Source organism: Barbus barbus, assembly GCF_936440315.1.
Source record: "Barbus barbus genome assembly, chromosome: 28".
In the NCBI taxonomy this organism is placed as follows: domain Eukaryota; kingdom Metazoa; phylum Chordata; class Actinopteri; order Cypriniformes; family Cyprinidae; genus Barbus; species Barbus barbus.
This window is the reverse complement of record NC_136756.1, coordinates 18,788,424-18,810,920: the sequence shown is the minus strand read 5'-3', so window position 1 is coordinate 18,810,920 and position 22,497 is coordinate 18,788,424. Positions and strand designations below refer to the sequence as shown.

General features: G+C 36.5%; 2 protein-coding genes across 8 annotated transcripts; both read left to right on the top strand.

Annotated features, from left to right (window-relative positions):
• Positions 1-17: 17 nt before the first annotated feature.
• On the top strand, positions 18-19,411 carry LOC306848652 (dnaJ homolog subfamily C member 5-like). 7 transcript variants are annotated; one of them, XM_079383322.1, is made up of 13 exons: positions 31-157; positions 2,789-2,920; positions 3,751-3,964; positions 4,193-4,364; positions 11,038-11,135; positions 12,227-12,375; positions 12,705-12,764; positions 13,654-13,701; positions 15,731-15,832; positions 17,259-17,282; positions 17,622-17,666; positions 17,959-18,007; positions 18,132-19,411. In XM_079383322.1, exons 2-13 carry the CDS (start codon positions 2,811-2,813, stop codon positions 18,198-18,200), a joined length of 1,140 nt encoding a protein of 379 aa, XP_079239448.1. In that variant the 5' UTR covers positions 31-157; positions 2,789-2,810; the 3' UTR covers positions 18,201-19,411. The 7 variants fall into 7 exon arrangements, with proteins under 7 accessions (XP_079239449.1, XP_079239452.1, XP_079239451.1 ...); XM_079383323.1 differs by lacking the exon at positions 12,705-12,764 and having other exon boundaries at positions 18-157; XM_079383324.1 differs by lacking the exons at positions 12,705-12,764; positions 17,259-17,282.
• A 553-nt stretch (positions 19,412-19,964) lies between these two features.
• Positions 19,965-22,160, top strand: LOC306848653 (pancreatic progenitor cell differentiation and proliferation factor A). The gene is made up of 5 exons (XM_079383329.1): positions 19,965-20,217; positions 21,313-21,418; positions 21,515-21,592; positions 21,700-21,796; positions 21,884-22,160. Exons 2-5 carry the CDS (start codon positions 21,364-21,366, stop codon positions 22,005-22,007), a joined length of 354 nt encoding a protein of 117 aa, XP_079239455.1. The 5' UTR covers positions 19,965-20,217; positions 21,313-21,363; the 3' UTR covers positions 22,008-22,160.
• Positions 22,161-22,497: the final 337 nt, after the last annotated feature.

The following is a 22,497-nucleotide window of genomic DNA, read 5'->3' as shown; positions in this document are numbered from 1 at the left end:
CACGTCGTGGTGATGTCAGGGGTGGGCGGAGCCGAGCGAGATCTGCTGCATCTGGTACACTTACGTGATCGCGCGGTTCCCGGGGATGCAACCACAAATTTAACATCGTTTTCTTTTACGCACAGAATTTAATCACGACGCCGGGGCCGACGAAACGGTAAGCGGTGCATGCGTTGAAACCACGTTACATCTAAAGAAAAAAAACACATTTTGCCTGCTCTCTTGATTTATAAATGGGCTTGGGTGAATTGGTCTTATGTGGGGAAACGGGAGCGCGAGCTAACAGGCCAGAGAATATGGATGCTGGAGAGCAAAGCACCGGGGCCCTTCCTGGTGATGCAGAAGCGAAGCGTGTCAGAGATTAACTGTAAATCCTTTCCGTTTGGTGAAGTAATCTATTGCAGTAATCTGTCAACACAGTAGATCGCAATCAGCATTTTGTTAAACAAAAAAAAAACGGTCTGCCGTTGTTGCTCAGATTCACATCAGCAAATCGCCCCTCCTCAGCTTTATAATATGAGTGAATGAATCATATGTGTATTTTCTCTTGTTAACATTGTATTTGAATAGAGATAGCACATATAACTTAGTGCGACATTTATGAAAACGAGCGCTCTTTCATGCGTGTCGATCTGTATCGTTAACGGTGGGGATGGGAATCGTGCGGAATTTGATTCCGATTCTGGTTCTGTTGCCAAGTAATAAAACAATTTAAGATTTCAATACAACAGACAGGCTTATTATTAAATGAGGCGTGTTTTCACATTTTCAATTACATTTAACTACACATACTTTTAGAGGCAGAATATATGCAGGAATGATTTGTCCTAATATATATATTTTTTTAAAATTGGTAACATATACAATTAAATTATTTATTTATTTATTAATATTACTTAACTACACGTTTCCATTTGAACAACCAGTTATTCAGATGTAAGTTTCAGTCTTTCGTTTGGGAATCACACAATACTGGTCTCGCTATAAAAAAAACAATAATAGAAGAACTGGCTCATTCATCCAGGTTGAGTCAATACATCGATTGAGTCGTTTCTTTTAAGGAATCCTTAACAATGCGCGTTCAAGAACCGAAAATGAAACTCTATGCTTCTGGAAAATGTACTACCATAACACATAACATTTATAATACTAAGGATTTTAATCATCATTTTATCCTATGCATGGATGCTTATCATTAACATCTATATTAAACACTGCTTACAGTGAACAGCGTATGAATTTAAGACACATTAGCTATTGAACACATTAGAGTTCACAACAGAATTTGGTGTTTAGGGGTCTATTATAAACAATGCACCAAAGCTATTATTAGATTTTTTTTCTAACTAATCTGACAAAGTGCCCAAATGTCTTCTTTTAAGGAGTCTCACACTCTTCCTCAGGAGCCCTGAATGCTTCTCTGAATTATTAGTGTCTGGCAGTGCTGAGTAAACTATTGAAGGTACTACAGTCAGCTGAGTAAAGCTTATTGTGGTGTACAAGATTGATTTGACAAACCCAGGCCTCTCCAGACATGATGAGACAAGCAAGCACATGGAGGGACAGATTAACACTTTTCTTTATTGTTCTACTGATATGAAACTGTGTCAGTCTTTGTGTTTCATGTCCTTTGGTAGCCTACACCATAATAAGGCTCAGATCTACAGTCTACACATGACCATATGGATTTGATTGATTCACAAGGTGACACTTGTAAAAATCCATCATCACCCTGCTAGGTTGTGAATATGACATCTGCTGGAAACTGAACCCCGTGATATCCTGTGGTATCGATTTCTCTTTCTGGGGATCAACACGAAAGAATTAGCTGACAGGAAAAGTGTGAGTCAGCTGATGAATCATCAGTAATACTTGTGATCACTAGACAGTGCTAGTTATGTCATCATTACAGTAGTAAAGGATTTGTTCAACGTCACTGTATTAGTGTGCAGTTAGGCAGGTTGTCATTAGAGACATCGTTGTGATACTGTTCTTGTGTCAATAGCCTGAACATCATGGTATGACATGAAGCAGCATGGTATTTATTGTTGTTTGGGCCCTTTATGCTGTCTTTAAGATCCAGCTGATCTGTTTAGTCTCTTAAGTTGATGTATTGATCTGAAATCCGTTTAAACTACTTATTATCTTGAGTGGTTTTAGTGTTTAAACCCCAAACTATGATCTGGAGAATATTAGACATGTTCTCTCTGCATGTCTGCTGTTCATCTGATAATGCGTTTCCTGTGTCCTCTTGGGTTTTAGAGGCAAATTTATAATCAGTACATATTTAGCAACTCTGAGGGTTCATAAACAGTCGATAAACTTTGATGAGAATTTGTTGGTTAGATCAGAACAGCAAAGTACTTGGGTGCTGGAAAAGCTTTCTGCTCAAATCATTGATCTGTAAAATTTGGTTCTGTGTTATGTTTACTTAAATGTCTTATGAAATAAAACCTCACTTAATTTTGAGAATATTCCAACTTTATCCAAAAAGTTCAATAAAAATTATTAAAAAGAACTGGAGTAAACTCATGGTGACTAAAAATTAAAGCCTGAAGAAAAGAGAGAGTGTAAGAAAAGAGCTATCGGTGACCTTAGCAAACAATGAGGATTCATGATTATTTTGAATTTATAGTGATGATGTCATTAGGCCAGTGTCCTCATCTGGAAATATTGCATTATGATGTTCCCAGTTGTTCAAATGAAATGCTTCAATATTAATGCTTTGTATTTTATAAGAGATTTGTAATATTAGCATGCAGCATGTTGCGTGTTTGTGTGTGTTCAGATTGTTGAGGACCTGATTTGCCATGGCTGAGCAGCAGAGGCAGCGCAGTCTCTCCACCTCTGGAGAATCACTCTATCATGTGCTGGGTGTCGACAAACTGGCCACTGTCGATGACATCAAGAAGTCATACAGGTGAGTCTGAGAAGCTCAGTCGTTTCCTCAGCGTCCCTGTACAGCGTTCTGCTCTGCTTCATTTCACTTTTACTGGCTGGAGTTTTCATCAGATGTTTATAGGCTAAATGCAGCACACAGCAATGTGGAAGCCTGCAGCTCAATAAAACTAAGTGCATTCAGGGACCGTTTGCCATGCACAGTTTTAGCCTACCCTAGGACTACACAAAAGTAATAAATCTTATTATGAAGTGTTTTTTAAAGCGATGTCACAGTGTGAAATTTCCATGGTATGATAACCTAGAAATATCACAGCATTGCTATCATTGTATTATGCATAATGATATTTCATGATTCTCAATACCATTTTTCATATCAAAAAAAGATACTAAACACATTTTACTGTATAATTAAAGTGTGATATTAATGAAAATACTGATTAATTAATCAAATGTAATTATTCTTTTTTTTTTTTAAGTCAGTTTATATTTAAACTTATTTCAATTTATTTAATTTTTTTAATTTATTAGAAATTATTATTATAATTTTTTTATATTGACAGGTCTTTTTTGGCTGCGCCCATATCAGATATATTGATACAAATAAAAACACATTTCAATATTTTGTTTCCGTGTTACACCAAATTAATAATTTGTTTACGGTTAGTTTAGAATTGATATTGAAATTAAACAATACAATAAAATCTATTCCCATTTATTTTATTTTATTTTTTTATTAATTATTATTTATTTTGCAACAGTCTATCAGACAACTTTTTTTTTCATTATGTCCAAATGCCTAAATCTGAATGCATTTCATGTAGTTTGTGCCCTTTTTTTAATCTTTTAAAGGAAACTGGCATTGAAATATCACCCTGACAAGAATCCTGACAACCCTGAGGCATCTGATAAGTTTAAAGAGATAAACAATGCCCATGCCATCCTTAATGACCCGACAAAGAGAAACATCTATGATAAGTATGGCTCTCTGGGACTTTATGTGGCTGAACAGTTTGGAGAAGAGAACGTCAACACTTACTTTGTCCTATCCAGCTGGTGGGCCAAGGTAAGACTCTTGAGTTTTTCTGGCATTATTTTATGTAAGGTTTAAAATAATTTGTTACTGTATTGGCAAAGCTGAATTTTCAGCAGTCATTTCTCCAGTCTTCAGTGTCACACCATCCTTGAGAAATCATTCAAATATACTGATTTGCTGCTCAAGAAATATTTGACAGTAATTTCAAAAGTTTTTTTCACTCTGATTTTTTGTGTTGCTCTCTGTCTCCCTCTACAGGCTCTGTTTATTTTCTGTGGCCTGGCGACAGGCTGCTACTTCTGCTGTTGCCTGTGCTGTTGTTGTAACTGCTGCTGTGGGAAGTGTAAACCACGGCCACCTGAGGGACAGGAACAGGAATTCTATGTTTCCCCTGAAGACTTAGAGGCCCAACTGCAGTCCGATGAGAGAGGTTAGATGTGTGCTGTATGCAGTGTTGGGTGTAACGCGTTACTAAGTAACGCGTTTCTGTAATTAAATTACTTATCCACTGAAAAAGTAAAGTAAGGGATTACTGTTCATTTTTAGGTAATTTAATTACAGTTACTTATAAAGTACTTGTGTTACATACAGTAAATAATTTCAACAGTTCTAAAAGCAATATTGAATTTGAAATCTAAATTTACCGTCTAAAGATATTGAATGCAGCGGCTTTAACCCTCCGCGTGCGGGTGCGTTCACTTTCAGATTTTCCTGATTCACAGAGAAACCTTAAATACTCAAATCAGGGCCGGCACCAAGAGGGGGCATTCGCGGGCAGAGTTACGGTGCCCCCCACTTTCCATCCTCTCCCCTTCTTGCTGAACGTGATCGTTTCGAAAGCGAAAAGTGAAACCGGTAAAACAGCGCACATAAGAAAGCGATTGCACGCTTTAGCGAGCGTCAGAAACTGCACGCAATCACAGATTGCACGCTTCCCATCCCACCCCGAACCCCCCCAGCCACCACCACCACCCGCCACACACACACACAAAACGTGATTTGTGCCCCCCCCCCCAGAAATTCAAATGCCCCTCTGATGGAGGTGCCCTGGCGCCGGCTCTGACTCAGATACATATAAGGCTAAAATCAATAGAATCTAAAAATCTTGAAGTGTCTACTTGACACTTGAACGAATTCAAATTAAAAACTAATGTTTCTGATTATGCAATCCGTATGAAACTAAAGCAAGGTACAGTCTTTCCCGTGTCTGAGCTCATTATATGCAGTCACCTGCGCGCATATGCCCTCACCTAGATACAAAAAAAAAAAGTAAAATATTAAGAAAAAAAAATTATCTAATATTCATCATTTTTGAAAGAAGACCTGCTATGAGAAATTTACCTCATAAGAACAGCGCGATCTGACATTATTCAGCAGAGAAGATAATTTCTGTAATTTATTCTTTCAGTTAACGTGTTATTTTGACATAAACCTGTACAGATTTTACTAGTTGGGTTTTTCCTGAACATCTTGCCAAACTGAAATGTATTGTTTAACTTTTAAGCCTTTTTGTTATTCAGATATTTTGCAGAGTATTTCTATTTGTTAACCAAAGGTGGTTACATTTTTTTCATAAAAATGTTTAAGTATTACAGTTGTTTTAAAGCTAAAAGGCTAAAATATTATATGTTTGACTCGAATTGAAAGAATATAGAGTTTAATTTCTATTAAGGTTTATAGGGATTTTAAGATGTAGCCTAATTAGCGATTTGAATAATTAAGTTACTTATTGAGTAACTAAGTTACTTTTCAGATAGAGTAATTAGTAAAGTAATTTAAATACAATATTGATGAAGTAATTAGTAACTGTAATTAATTACTTTTTGAAAGTAACTTACCCAACACTGGCTGTATGCCCATAACATGCCACCTTTAAAGGGGTCATATGATGTGATTTCATGTTTTCCTTTCTCTTTGGAGTGTTACAAGCTGTTCGGTGCATATATAAGATCTGTAAAGTTGCAAAGATTAAAGTCTCATACCCAAAGAGATATTCTTTATAAAAGTTAAGACCACACCTTCCTAAAATGGCTCATTCAAACACGGCCCCACATGTCTAGTCACGGTGTGGAAAGATTTGCATAACACCGCCCAAATGTATACACAAAGGAAGAGGGTGTGATTTTTATTCTCGCTGTAGTATAGTCGTTGCTGCCGCCATGTGTCCTGGAGACTCTGTGTTTCGTTGTGAAAGTACTTTGGGCTTCCAAATGAGTACACAACTAAAAATCTGTGGTTAAGTTATATTTACAACACTGTTCCAGAACAGTACAACCCAAATATTAGAGTGTGTGCAGCGCATTTTATGGAGGACTATTTCCTGATCCTGGGAGAGAGTAGCCTACAATGCGAACACTATGAATGTCTGTGAACACTATAAAGTGAGGCAGTTCCAACGTTGCAAGGAGAGTCTGGTGCTTCTGACTCACAGCCTGTAAGTACGTTTCAATATTTAAAGAATTTGCTACTGACTATTCAAACGCGAGTTTTGAGCAGTGTAGGCGTTTCTACAATCACAAATGCAGACATGGTGTTATGTTTACGTGGCGTGGCGCAACGCGTAAAAAGACCGTACGAGTCATTATAATCAATTATGTCCTCACGGAATGCCTCGTTTATAGCGTTTTTTATTGTTTTAGTCTCGTCACCCCGGGACCATAGACTGTAAAAAGGCCAGGACACGGCATCACAATACGGTAAAGGGCGTAACATTTGGCCAGTCACAACGCCCTGATAGCTGGCCAATCAGAGCACACCTCGCTTCTCAGCTTTGTAAAAATCGACGCTTTTCAGAAAGGCGGAGCATAGAGGAGCAACAATAATGTACAGTATGTGGAAAATAATGTGTTTTTTGAACCTTGAACCGTGTAAACACATTGCATTGCACCAAATACACAAAATAATGTTCTTTTTATCAACATCATATGACCCCTTTAAACAGCTACTCCTATTATCCTCTGGATTCTTTGTGTTCAATCCATTATGTCCTGTTAAAATCTTTTTGCAGAGGCAGGTGGAGGTGAGCCCATCATGATGCAGCCCTCGTCTGCCACAGAAACCACCCAGCTAACGTCTGACGGTTACCATACTACTTACCACACTGACACCGGCTTCAATTAAATGCCCCACTCTCTTCACCCTCACCCCGTGAATTGTCTCTCTCCACTCTGCGCCATCTCTCCGAGAGAAAAAAATGAATGGAAAGAATCCTTCAACTACAACTAAAAAAAAAGCCTGTTTTTGAGAGAAGGAAATCCAGCAATGGAGCGGAATTCTTTAGCGTATCCTGTTCCTGATTCACGTACCACTTCCATCACCCACACAAAAGTGGCTCACATCCGCCTCACCGTACCGTAGCTTAAAAAACGAGCTTAAGAAAAAAGATAAAAAAGATTCTGTCGTTTACCCTGATCTCTTTGTTGCCTTTGACCTCCGATCTTGCCTTCCACTCGTTCCCTCCAGCCAGATTTGCTCGTCGTCCTGTGGCATGCACTGTTCCTTGACTTCGTTTAATGAATTTTTAGCAGTTTTTGCTATATTTATTGACATGAAATGTTTGTTCCCATTTATAAATACTTGAGTCTGGCTTAAATTTGACTCTGTGCCATAGGTGTTCGAAGACTAGTGCGACCGCTGAGAAACAGCAGGAATATATTTCATTTTTAAAATCTTAAATATTAATTTCTCATACCTCGCCAATCTTCCTGGTTTACCGCAGTTTGAATCTTACGTGTCCCTGTAGGCAATTTTATCTGCTTTGTGTCACTTAATTGAGTTTCATTTTTAAAAAATTCACAGCAGCATTCAAAATTAATTGGATTCTTTGGATTGCTTCGCTTTGGTTATTCATTCATAATGTTGTTTTTTGTTTCAATACAGCTTTTTTTCTGAGAGAGACATACAAATGATGCAATTGATAATATGCCACTTCTTCTTAGTATTTTGCTCATTTACATCTGGATGTTGGTGTTTCTGTCTTATTCTGAGAACCATTTGCAACAAGCTAAGCCAAACTTAGGACTCTTCTCTATACATGGAATAGATTTAACTGTCATCTCTGTGTAGTGTGTAGGTTGTTCGTTGATGCGTGATAACATGTTTGTGCTCTCAGCTTTGGTCTCAGTTTGGCCCACTTGTGTCTCTTTTCTCTCATCAAAAGGGAATCGTGAACACAATCTGACATAAACTCATAGTGTCATATCACAGTGAGTGTGTACGTAAGGTGGAAATTATAACAGATGAGACATTTTTTATATAGATATACAATCTACACACATCACGTGTATGTACAATATATGTATATTTTGGTCATTTTTATATTTTAGTTGTTGGCGCATATAGTTAAGATAACTCTTGTTTGTGTCTGTGATAATGGCCTCTTGTGGTCACTTGAGACTCCCTATGCCAAGATATACTGTCTATTGTGAGATATGCTTGTATTTTGAAGACATTAATTCCTGAGTGGTAGCCATTTATGATGTTTGTTCATCAGATTTATTTATTGGAGTGGCAAAGTTATTTTAACACTACAAGCATCTGGATACATGTTCAAAGTCCAATCTCTTAAAACCTGAAAGGACAATAATGGAGAATAATCAAAACTGTTTTGTCTGGATTAAAAAAGAAATAAATTAATTAACATTTAATTTGCTAATTTAACTGATTTGCATTTAAGTAACATAACTTTTTAATTACAGTAGTGGTCATGGATTTGTTCTCTGCAGTAATAAGGATAGAGAGAAATATTCTTAATAGTTATGAAAATGATGCATAAAATCTTAACTGTCCTAAAAACTGGCTTTTTCACAGTGCAAGTCTATGTGTGAGATTTTTTTTTACTTGGCAGTTGCGCTTTCCTTTATTTTTTCAAGTCTTTTTGATGGTTTGAAGATTATTTGGGCGGCTAAGGTTTAATGCTCTAACACTAGCATTTATTTAATAGATACTCCTCAGAGGTGCCTCAGAGATGTGGCATTATCCCTCAAAAGATTCAACTAAACCATTAAACTATTTTTGTGTCATAGCCTAGTTATGTGATATGAACCTTAAACTTCATTGTATTGCTCTTGATTACGTTTACACTTTGTTTTCAGTGAAATTGTGAAAAAGATGGTGTGTGTGTGTGGTGATGTCTCCAACAGCTAAAAAGGTCTGAGTCACCTCACACACGGTCAGTTCCCTCTTCAAGTATAACTGAAAGTGCTTTAATAACCTTCTTATACCAAACCAGATTTTCTGAATCTGCAATTACAAACACTAAAATGACCATCAATGCCATATTAACTCATGCTTTTTACTCACTGCCTGTTTACGTGGACAGGTCTGAATTTTGTTTGTCATCTGTTCTCATTTTTCATGTCAGCTCTTAACTGAAGCCGAATACAAATGTCACCAGCCATGTTCATTCACTTTTCTAGTTACTCGTCAAACACCAATGATTTTTCATTGAATTGTTTACATTTCATTATGGAGTACCATGGTATCTTCAGTCACTATCTGCTCTCTTTCTCCTCTCTCTTTTACTCTCATTCCCTCGTTCCAATGCTCTAGATGGTTTTTAATGGATGTTAGCCTCTGTGGTCGTTTTTCCTGTGCATTATCTGTATCAGAACTACACTCGTATAAAGAGTATGGCTTAGTCATTAAAATGTTGGATTTTACGTTGAATTAACCTTGTTTAATGGAGAATAAATAAAATATACTGGAGAAAAATGGTCAGGAAATTGTTGCATATTATGTCTTCAGAAAGAAGAGAAGTTGTTTAGTGTAATTATAGTGAAATGGTAATTTTATGCATTTTTTTATTTTATGATATTATTTTGTCATGTTTATAATGAACTGTCCTTGTTTCAAATGGTATGTTACATGAATTTGACTCTGAAACTATGCTACTCATAGTTCTATAGTGAAGGTCTCTTGTACATACACTGAATTATTAAAAAGAATAATACTAGACCTTTATGTTGTAGCATGGTTATTGTATGACTAAAAGAAGAAAAAAACATTTATTTGCTTGTGTAAAATAAATGTTTATGAACATTTGATGTGGTTGAGTGTAGTCTTCTTAAAATAAAAATACAAAATTACAAAAATAAGTGTGAGAGATCCCCATCCACTCTATACAGACTGTATATAATATTTAATAAACTATATATTTTTATGTTTAGACCTTTGCTTAATTCCTGAATATTATCCGTAATGTTATATTTATGAATGAAGTATTTACCTAAATTTTAAAATTAGAAAGTGCAATGAAAAATAATCATTTTTAGAACTTCCAGCAACTAAATCCCAAATATATATATTTGTAAAAGGTTTTGGTTACTGCAACTTATAAATAAATAAATATGGTACATGCTGTTTTAAACTATGAGTATTAACCATAGACTGTAAAAACGGACGTAGGGCGTGGTGACGTCATATCCGCGCTCCGGAAGCTTAAGCTCGTCGCTGGATAAATCTTGGAGCCTGGTCGAGGAGGGTGAACTTTCTTTTCCCATCCGTCCCAAAATATACGCAGAGACATTTGTTTACACGTAGGTAAACATAATCGAAGGTAGTATTTTATGCGAAATGGACGACTATGAGCACGGTAAGTGTCGTCTGTGGCTGAGTTTTGTGTGCTTTGAGCAGGTGCAGTCTAGTAGTCGAGTGGATGGCGCTAATAAAAAGTGCGAAACAACTCCTATTTAAAGGGTTTTAAAGAGAGTGCCCTATAGGAAAGCCGTGAATAATATTGAGGAACTCCTTTTAATAATGTGCTTTTTGAGGTTTAATTGTAGTGCCTTTAATTGGGTGTGCTAAAACTGTCGGCACATTACATGCCTGGTCTATAATAGTTCAGTGCTGGTCGGCCTGACAGCTGAACATGTAGTGTTGACCTAGCTGGAGATACTTAAAACTAGAATTAGAGTAACTACTCTATTTTTAAACTAAAGAAACACAGCTGTAGTTCTTCTTGGCTTCCCTGTCTGAATAATGCCCCTCATGTACACCCCTGCTCCTGTGGCGCTGATGTGAAGCCCCCCCCCCCCCCCCCACAGTATCAGTATATCAACTCTTCTGCCCTTAAACCTTCATTTTTTTTTTTTTTTTATCTATAGGCTCTTCATTGACATCTACGGGTGTAGCCGGTGGAGGGACGCTACCGCCAGGCCTGACAGAGGAGGAGGCAGAAGAGATACAGGTGGAGCTCACCAAGGTACCGCAGACTATCTCTTCCACTCTGAACCCCAGTCAACCGTCACACTTATGGCCATACGCAGGGTTTTTACCAGGGAAAATTGTGTTTCATTCCCCTGATCTACATAGTGAAGATGCATTTGTGGGCATCTGAAAGGCAATGATTAAATAACAATAGCTTTAAAACATTGTCTTCTACTTTTTGCCTGTTTCAATGGAAAAAAGTGAACACTTGGTCATGAAATATGATAATAGACGTTTTTAGGAGAACTATAGCTTTACATTTTCAGCGCAGACAAGCCATGACCATTACAATGTACAAAGGTTGCAGATGCTTAGGTGTTTCATATCAACAACAGGAATTTAATTAAATAGAGACGTATAAGGATATATAGTTGTTAATGTAAAGTAATGCATTTAAACTTTTTTCAAGTATTTTTATTTTGATAGTCTGACTGGCCTAACCACAACCTAAAAACACACTTGTCAAAACCACAAGTTTTAACTTGTTCAAGTGTAAGTTAATATGTTCAACTGGTTGAATTGTTTAACAATTTTGATCATAATGGTAAGTAGCTACTTACTTTCATCTCACCTTTTAACCATTTTAATTGAAGTGTTTTGCTAGAATTCAGCTCCGATGTAAAAGTTGGTTATCTTGGTGTTGTTTAATATACTGTATTTGCAGCACCAAAGTACAGTTTTTATAAGGCAGTTATTTCACAAATATTCTTATTATAAAAAATGCGTTATTCATTCACTGCTTGTGTGAATAGAAGAGAACAGCTTTGAATATTCTGCAAAATATGAAAAATGTGTATTCATATGAAATGTATTCATGTTTTGGAATTCAAAAAATATTTCCTATTTCTTTCTGACATCTAAAAAATGTGATAAACTAAAAAGTAGTGATGCAGACAGATTTCGGCAACCAAACATATTTTGAATTCAGTCTTTCTATATATAAAAAAACGCATTTTGGTGCACCACTGATAGAATGTTTTTATTTTATGGTAAGGCCAGTTGGTGAGCCCTGCCTGGAAGATCTAATTAACAATTAATTGTCAATTCAAAGCATTTTAGTTTGATCTTGTACTTTTTCTGTGTTAGGTGGAGGATGAGATTCAGACACTGAGACAGGTTCTCATGGCGAAGGAGAGGAATGCCACTGAGCTCAAGCGCAGACTTGGCATCGGTCCCCTCTCTGAAATCAAACAGAACTTCACCAAAGGCTGGCATGAAGTTCAGTGCTCCAATGCGTGAGTACTTCCTGTCTGTTAAACCTGTCCACTCTGACTGAACATCACCTTAACCTTCATCTGTCTTTTCTAATCTCATGTGCTGTTTGAATTTGTTAACTGTGCCCGATGATGGGACATATTTTTTTTTATTTCAAAATGTAATGTATATGCCTAAAAGTATTCATTGTGTATATATAAAATATTTATATATACACCAATTACCAAATTAATCTCTCTATATTCTTATTTTCATGAAGCTAATCTTTGGTGTTCTTTCACTAGCGTCTGAGCTGAACTCTTTTTAAAAATGACTTTTTCTTTTAATATATCTATATTTCTGCTTCTAGTTATATGAGAACCTCACAAACTCTTGGAGACTTGAATCATAGAGTTACCTCATCTAATTTGTGAGTTTTCTATCTTTTGCCTGTTGTTGCTTGGTCTTGTGATTCTGTTTGCAAGGTGTGGATCTGCTGCCTTCTTGTTTCTTTTTCTTTTGTATCATTTGTGTCCCTTTCCATGATCCCTCTCCTGACTCTGAGTTTCTATGTTTTCTTTCCACAAATGGGAGTTTGCCAGGTCTCAATCTATCAATCAGTGAATATAAAAGAATAGATTGTGTTGTTATTACCAATATATTATGACAGCATATATCTCATTCCTTAATAATGAAGAGATATAATAAACAGTTAATGTATCAAGCTGTATGTTTTTTTTTAAATTATTATTAGTGTTGATTATATCACTTGAACAATGAAGCTGGCTAGCTTCTGATGCCCTGTGAAGTTTAAGAAAAATAGAACAAACTAAGAACAAAAATCTGAGGAAATGAGAGGAAACAAAAACGAACTTCAAGGTTATTTTGTCATCTTTGTTTGCAATATTGAGGAAGGTATTTGGATCTCTTTACCAGAATATTTTGAGAGGGTGCTCAGTAATGTGCAGTTGATTTATATACAAAAATAGCTCACATATCGTGTTAGGCAGGGTTTTATACAGCTATAGTACTTAAAAGAGAAGTCAAACCTGTTTTAGGAGTTTTTCAACATCCCTGGGTGGTTGTGTTTTGAAGTGATTTGCATTCAGATCAATATGTTTAAACTCTAGTTTTGTCATCTTTAATATTTGGGCTTGTGTTCTGGTTGGGCTGGTGTCCTTTTTTTTTTTTTTTTTTTTTTTATCAATTTAAAATGCTTTGACATCCATAAGTATGTTGCAGTTTGCACAGTTCACAAAATTTAAACAGAACTTTTGTACATTATTATATGTTAATAATGTGGAAATTTGTGTTTGTAGATACCTCACAGCTTCGGCCACATTTGAGGATATTGGACGTTCTGATGCGTGAGTTTGATCTTTGTTGGTGTCATTAATATTTCATTTTATTTTTAAATGTTCTAAATGTGCTTGCATTGGGTGACTGCAATGTGGATTTTATTTTTATGTGGGTTTTATGTTTCAAACTGGCATATAAATATCTATGGTTTCGTTTTATTTTAAGGTGTCCTTGTAACAGTGTAATTAAATACGAAATAATATTAATTAACAACATGTACTTACTATAAGGATTAGTATTAAGCTTTGTTTTAGCATTACTTGCTCGTAATTATGCATAATTTAATGGTATTTCTAGACTAAAGGCATGTAACAAGTAACAAAGGACACTGTAAAATAAAATTTGACACAATATATTAAATAAAATTAATATACACATGATAAATTAATACATTAATATGATATTTCATGCATTGTTATTATAGGCCAGGCCTATAAAGCAGAACTCAGCACTTTAACCCTGAAAAGGTTGAAAACCTTTCTCCTCAGCTTTAAGAAACCAAACAACAAGCTTCTCAGTGACACTAGCAGAAACTTTCCTAAGCGTCGTGGTGTGACCCATTAGACCCCTCTGATGTCGAATAGATCAGATCAGATCATAAATCAGAGGACAGTGAGGACACAATGTTTTCTCTGATACAGGGCTTCTGGGTGATTTTCTATAAATTTAATAAATAATAATTTTAATGAGGATTATTTTAGGTGCGTCTAAATAAATGTCAAACTTGTTTTTTTTGTGTGTGTTACGAACCCAGATCCATATCTGCCACACTAACCGCCTTGTCAGACATTTCTTATTAGATATCAGTGCCCTGCGATATCGTCTGATCTCAGACCTTGAGACTACATAGAAAGGGCAGGTTGTGCAGTTTGGGAAGGGTGTAGTGTTTGTGCTTGGGGCATGTGCTGAGAAAGCTGACTTGGAGAACACATGATGGGATTTTCCCAAAGCAAAGTGGCTTAGCCTTACCTAATGTCATTAGAGGACTGTGTGAAGGATTCTCTCTGGCTGTGTACTTGTTTGCTTCAGAGATTACATTAGATCTGAGAGACTGAAAGAACTGTGAAAAAAGGGTTTATATATATTTTTAAAAGAACAGGTGCTTATCTACATGCTTTTGTGCATCTGTGTGTTTGTGAATAGTGTCTGTATATGCGTCTACACAATTGTATTTGAGGTGTGTGTGTAATCAGGATGATAATGTGTGTTCAATCCAGATGCAGATTCTGTACAATAAGATTCAGACAGCAGCATCTGATGCAAAAAGATGGACACACAGGTGTCTAGATAGTTAGTCCTGTTAGCTTTTACTTCTCTTATATGAATAATTCACCTGAAAATCAAGATTCTTTCATTCATTCAGCCTTATATCATCTCAAAACAATTTAATCTTTCTTTTTATTCACCAAGGATGCATTCAATTTGTCTGTAAAGACATTTCTAATGTTACAAAAGGTTTATATTTTTAATAGTTCTTCTGAACTTTCTATTCATCAAAGTATCTACTGTATCACTGTTTCCACAGGAATATTAAGCAGCGTAACAATAATAATGATAATAAACATTTCTTCAGCAATGAATCAACGTATTGGCTTTGCCATTACTGGAATAAATTAATACCTTTTCAAATGTTTTCAAGTAGAAAACAGTCATTTTAAATAATTGTTTTTACTCTTCAATCAAATAAATGCATTCTTGGTGAGCATAGGAGACTTCTTTGAATGGTAGTATTATATATAGTGAACAAATTGTACAGACTACTTTCATGTTGCTTTTACATTATTGTGTTTTTCCCCCATAACTTTTAGAGGTTAGCAGGCAATTTCAAATTTGAAGTTTAGTTTAAATCTTTAGCTGCATGGCCATTTTATTTATCTGAAAATGTTGACAATTTCTTGATGCATTCACCTCTAGAATGAATTTTCTGTTGATGTCTTGGTTCTTAGTTGCTTCTCTATCTGAGCTGTCAACTGGTATGTTCAAAATATAACTGACAACTGCTAAAAAGGGAAATTGTTCTGTCTCTCTACTCTTTAGCTATAAGAGGACTCAGGAGACTCTCTCTCAGGCAGGTCACGTGACATCAGCTGCGTTCTCCTCAGTGGGCTCGGCCATCAGAAACCGGTTTGGAGAGATGAGGTGAACTATATATTCCTCCTCTGTATACCTTTTCTCACTGTTTTTTTCTTCTTCTACTAGTAATCTCAATCTCCCATCTTTTTCATCTTCTTCCATCTCATAAACTTTTCATTCTCCTTTTTTTATCAGTTACTCTGTGATTCCTCTGATTCCTTGTATGATGGTTGTTTTCCTAGTTATTGATTGTTTGAAGCTCTTGTGTCTTCATGTTTCAAAGTTGTATTTGAAAGAAAACCGGGTCCAGATCCTCTTTTCAGTCTGGTCCTGTTAGGATAAAATGGCCCTTATATTTTCTATGATAAAACATCAAGAATACATGCATAAAAGCTTTAAAAATATATCTCCTCTCAGTTTTTGAATACTCTTCTGCCGTAACATGACATTTAAGTGAAAAGGATATTCAGCAGGATATTCAGGAAAAATGTTAAGATGAGACTTGATTTAGTTGAAAAATAAATTCTTTGAAATAATGGGCACTGATGAATCATGCTCAATAAGACCATTAAAAAAGAAAATGGGGTCAGATTTGATTTAATATCCAATTGAAATGGACCAGTGGTACTAATTCAAACATGAAAAAGACATTCATATTCAACACATTTTAGCCAGGCATCTGTCTTCAGGCTGTCAGTAGCTGTAGTAATGAAGTACTTGTATGGTGGGAAATCTCCAGATGGCTGCAGTAGCATGAGTTCTGTAGTGTTTAGCAGTGAAACAGCTTGTTTTGAACACCATGTCAAGGAACAGAGCTTATCAAAATGAGACATTCTGCTCTGATTTGACACCAAACAAACAGGTTGTAAATTTGCATAGCTTTTCAAATTGTGTGATTATGCTTGCTGTGCATACACTTGTTTTTGCGTCTCTGACTATCTAACCTGATACGTACACTACTATTAAAAACAATTGGGGCTGGTAAGAATTGTACACTCTTATGCTCACCAAGGCTGCACCCTCAATACCACGGCTGAGGTGAGACCCTTGAGCAAGGCACCGAACCCCCAACTGCTCCCCGGGTGCTGCAGCATTGGCTGCCCACTGCTCCGGGTGTATGTTCACTACTGTGTGTACACTTGCATGGGTTAAATGCAGAGCACAAATTCCAAGTATGGGTCACCATACTTGGCCACTCACCACTTCCCTTTCCCTTTCCCTATTTTAATGTTTTAAAAAGTGGCGAAGCTGAATTTCCAGCAGCTATCTTTTAAATTAATAGAAATATCTTACTGACCCCAAACTTTTAAGCAGTAGTGTAGCACCAACTAACATCCTGTTTTACAACCTGTATTTGCACAGCTTGTTTCTACTTTTTATTTTACTCTCTCCTGTCCTGTATATATCATCAATGCTATGTTCTGATTGAGTTTTGAAGTTATTTTGTTTATTGCTGTGTTTTTCTCCACACTGCTGCGTTCGTGCTGCTCAGGGCTCTGCCGTACTCTAACTCTGGGTAAGAGCTATACGAGAGCCTGCACTGATGGCAACTATCTTCTTTTTGAGGTCTCCTGTACCTATGAAGAGTTCTAGAGCATTCTATGGTACCTGTGAAGCGACTGATGTATCTGAATCTACCATTAATGCTGTCATTGATATCAGACTTTTGCATATGAACTTAAATTACTAGAGCTGGGGTAGAGATGTCATCCTGTCTAAAGTTTCTTCTGATGCTTTAATGAGTTTTTCCATTGTGCTCTGCAATTTCTCTCTCTCTCTCTGCTCTGTGCTCGGCTAATGCTGTCTGCTCGGCTAACTCTCCCTGCTCGCTCTGTCTCCAACCTGCTCTCTACAGTAGCAACTTTTCCATGCGTCACTCTTTAAGTATGCCAGCTATGAGGTAAAGTACCAACCCTTCCCCTCAGCATATTAATATCTGAATGCTCCGTCTTTACCTGATGTACTAATCTCTTGTAGTCAACTTCCATGCTGAGGAAAATTCTAATACTTGTTAATAGTTACATGTAATATTACTATAATGTTAGTGGAATTGTAGACCATTTGCAACAAGAAAAAAAGAGTTAAAGGTGTCTGTTTGTCAACTGTTTCTTTTGCATCTTAGGTTGCATGTAAAACTCAAGCTATTTGAAACCTAGTTTTTTAGTTATTAATTTTTTTAAATATCTACTCAGGAACTCACCAAGCTTTAAATCCTTTGAGGACAAGGTGGAGAATATGAAGGTTAGAGCTTTTCATTTTTTTTTTTTTTTTCTCTCCATTGATTAGTTTCTATTTTAGCTGAAAGTTTTTTGAAACTGTTCATTTCTGTTGCTGATAATTAAAATAGTGTATGTTCCTCCCAAAGTACAAAGTAATGGGGCGATCAAATGGAGAGAGCGACCATTCACCAACCAGCAACAACGCACCTTTCTGAGCAGGAAGCACAACCTCATGACCAAGAACTGACTTCGGTGATCCTTCTATAACGCTGCACCCAAATACACTCCAGTCTCTCCACTGCTAAGTTACCTTCAAATGAATGTACAGATAGAAAACGATGTTTTAAGAAACTAAGATGCCAACATGCAAAGAGATAATGATTACTTTAACAACTGTCACCCTTGCATTATGCATCGTAGCCAAACAAAACCTCTTAAATTAGAATGTTAAAAACTGGATAACCCTTTTTGGGACTGTTAGGCTTTCTTCTGTGCATCGAATTACCTTTAAATGTATTGTAATATTATATTTTGTTGAACAACAGGGCTTCTCTGACACTTCAGTAGTAAATGGTTTGTTACGATCAGCAAGAAAAGGTGAAATGTTTGCACAGCTCACACTTAGAATGTCCTTCTTCAGCCTGCTTCGTTGCCACTTTTTATTATTGTTACATGCATCCTACAATGAATATTGCACTGGTTATTACCCTGCTTGTTACTCAGGGCAAAAGGTGCTAAAGCTTTCCTTGTGACGAGACTCGAGCACCAGATGTGTATCATTTCTGAAGGTGTGTACTAAATTATTCACATTTAATTTATTGTCTTAGTCTGTTTTGAGTTTTTTCCCAGTTTTCCAAGTCATAATAAAAATATACTACAATATTCGAGCTATTCATACCTTCCATTTCTACTCGTTACCTTTAAAAAGTTTCGCCTGAGTTGAATTATTTAGTCTTGTTCTTTTGGCACATAATGAATACCTTTTGTGGTTTTTCTCTCTCAATTAAATAAGAAAAACTTTTGTCTGGATATATTCCCTTTGGTTGTCTATATTACAGTACTGTAACAATGACTATAAAGGCACTTGGTGAAAAGATGGGTTTATAAATTATTTAATTATTACTCCGATGCAAGACTAATATTTCCAAGTAAGATAATTGAATTAAATGATTGTACTATTTAATCAAATATTGTTGTGGGCAAAGATCAATTTCACTGTGAGGTGATGGAAAAGCCATTTTTATTTTATTTTTTGGTTAGTTTATTATTTTCTTTTGACTATTTATGCTGATGGGAGCACTGTCCATGCAATGATCTGTTAGAGAATGTTACCATACTGACCTTACTACTGTATACATGTTTGATGCTTTGTGGCTGTAACATAATACACTGTTCAGGGTTTATTAAAGACAAAGAAATAACGAGAATATTGTGGTTTGATCTGTCCATGCACACACATGCATTCAGAATAAACCTTACATTTCATGCAGCTTTACTTCATGGTTCTGACTTACAATTAATAGGCAATAATTATAACAGACAACAGGTGGCGACAAACATCCGTTCATTTGAGCTGTCTGTATTAAAATGGTATTAAAGCAGTTGAGACTTTAATAGTTTTATTAAAGATTGGGACGTGAAGATATTATTTTTGTTGTTTTTTTTTATATAATTTTTTTTCTTCCCAGTATTGTAGAAATTATTGTTGTTGTTTTGTTTTTTTAATATAATTTTCTTTCTTCCCAGTATTGTAGATTTCCCGTTACGTTCTTTAGAAAACTAATTTCCAAGGCACGTGACCTTGGACTGATGGAATGGTTAACATATCGATTTAAGTTGTTTAGCAGCGCTTATCTGCTCTTTTTGACAGCTGGGGACACTCATCCTACTTCACTGTTTGACCTGTCAATCCCGTGCCAGTGGCCAAGCCACGCCTACAATATCATGCCAGGGAACAAACCTCGCCCTCATCGTGTGCCACAGACAAGGAACGCCCCTAACTTTGAGTCGGCTGCTAAGCCACGCTCTCAGGGAGGGACGGGCTTTATCCTCACTCAGGTAATAAATAGTCCATGCGCCTTACATTCAGGAGAATTTGGAGCAGAAGAGCGAAAGACCTTGGAGGGTCTCACCCAAGAACCAAACTACAAATGGGCCCCGTCGCCTAGCGTTTACCCAACCAAGCCTTGCTTTTGGTGCACTACCAACATCAGCGCTCACCAAAAATAAAAGGTACGCAAATTAAAAAAAAAAGTTTTTTATCATTTTTTTTTTTTGTTTTGGACAGGCAGTTGAGAAAGGAAAACCATTGTTTACTTTTTATTTACAGCTAAACAATATCAGTAATTCTGAGGTGATGCAAATGGATAAACTGTTAAAAAATAATTTGAAGTCACCTAGTTGCAAGTGATAGCGCATAAATCTTGACATGGTCTTCTTTAAGGCAGTGATCTTAGAATTTTTGCACTTACACTTCTATAACAGATTTTTTCTTTCTTTCAGTGCATGTCAGCTTTTCAAAGCGCTAGTGTGACATAAACGTCTCGTCTGTTATATGTAGCACAGAAGGGTTTTATCCAGGTCACGTGGTAAATCCCTCTTTCCATCTGTAACCACCTGACGTCTGCAGGTCCTTGATGTGAAACTAAAGCTACTCTAACACACTAAATTACCGTGCTATCACTTAATCACTGTGTAATTATTATTTATTATTGCTGTACTTTGGTAGCTCACCTGTAAATGAGATTTTCACGTGCAGATAAAAGAAGATTAACTAATTTTGTGTGCATGCCTTTTTTAGTATAATATAGCCTGGAAATATAATGAAATCCATATATATAATTTTTTTGTTTGTTTAAAAATTCTCAAAGCAACTGCAAATAGACAACCTTGGATAGCCATGTGTCATGAAATATGAGCTATTCTGCATGCTTGTTGCAATGGGGTCATGGCTGTTCTAAGCAAGTGGGTCACTGAATATGGAAATATGATTCTTGAAGTAACAGCTATTGAGTGTCATCACATCTCACTCTACAGAATGAGGATAATGAAGGGATGGATGTGCAGTTTCAGTGGAACATTTTCGTTTCAAATGTCAAAAGGGTTCAGTTCATCTCTAATATTCACATCTTACCAACACCATTAACCTATTGGGAAAAAGTTGTGTGAAATGGTTAAAACTTCACAGCACAGATTGTTTGTGCATCTGCCTACCTGAGATGTTTTCCAAGCTGCCCTAGTATTTCAAAGGCCATGCTGTTGTGATGTCACGCAGCTGTTATCCTCAGACAGATTAGTCCTCATTATTGCTAAATCTTTTTTTAACAGGTCTACCATCTTTCCATCTTTCACACGGTTGACACTTTGAGGACGGGGAAAATGGCATCAATTCCATCCAGTGGTTCCCTTGTCGCCACCCATGATTACTACCGAAGTGAGTAAATGTTTTTCTTTCACATTACAATTAAATATTCATTTTGGATTTAGGAGCCAAAAAATGCATGTCAGTGATCATATTTAAATGTTGTAGGGCGCATAGGATCTACATCCAGCAACAGTTCCTGTGGCAGTTCGGAGTACTCTGGGGATGTCATTCCACACCCACCAGGTATATCAATTGAAGAGCTTAACATCTTAGTACCCTAAAATGTGATGAGATATAGTCAGCTTTCATTGTAAAAGAATAGAAAAGTTAATTTTCCAATTCCATGGCAGGTCTGGCACGACAGGACTCTGGCCACTGGTGGTCCAGTTTCTTCTTTGGGAAGCAGAATCAAATGGGGACACCCAATGGATTTGAATCCCAGCAGAAGTGAGTTTAAGAGTCGTTTTGTGTTTGGTTTGACTCGGTTCTTGAGTTCTGATTTTCATGCAAGGTGTTCTTGATATTGATTGGCAGGGTTGGCACCTACACAGTGACAAACGGTCAGGTGACCTGCGTTGCCCGAGAGATTGTGATGAAGAGACAAATGAGTGAGAGCAGTGACTCCGGGAAGGAGCCTGGATCCCCTCTCCCCTCGTAACCACCCTGACCCAATTCCACACCCTTCACCCCTCATCCAGGAGTCACCATTTTTATTTAAAAAGTTGTGCTTTTTATGTCATGCTATATAGTGCTGTTATTTTGTTTTTTATCTATGACCAAATAAACATTGTTAAACAAAATGGCAAAAATATCCTTTCCTTATGACTTGAGTATTTTAGTTTGTCACTGTATCACTGGGTGCACTTTGCAATAATGTTATATTTGCTATAAATAACTAACTAACTGCAGCCTAAAGTATGATGTGATCGTTTCTATTCCTCCTGCATACTGTCTTTACACAGTATGTTATTTGAAATGATCATATTCAGTTCCATGAGTATGGATTATTATGGCAAATCACTATTAGGCTATCAATGTACAATCCTACAGGGATTAGCACTGAATAGCCTCTATTCAGTGACTCCACTGTTTTACAGAGAATGAGCTGCTAAACAACAGCCTGTGTGCAAGATGTTTGGAATTAAGCA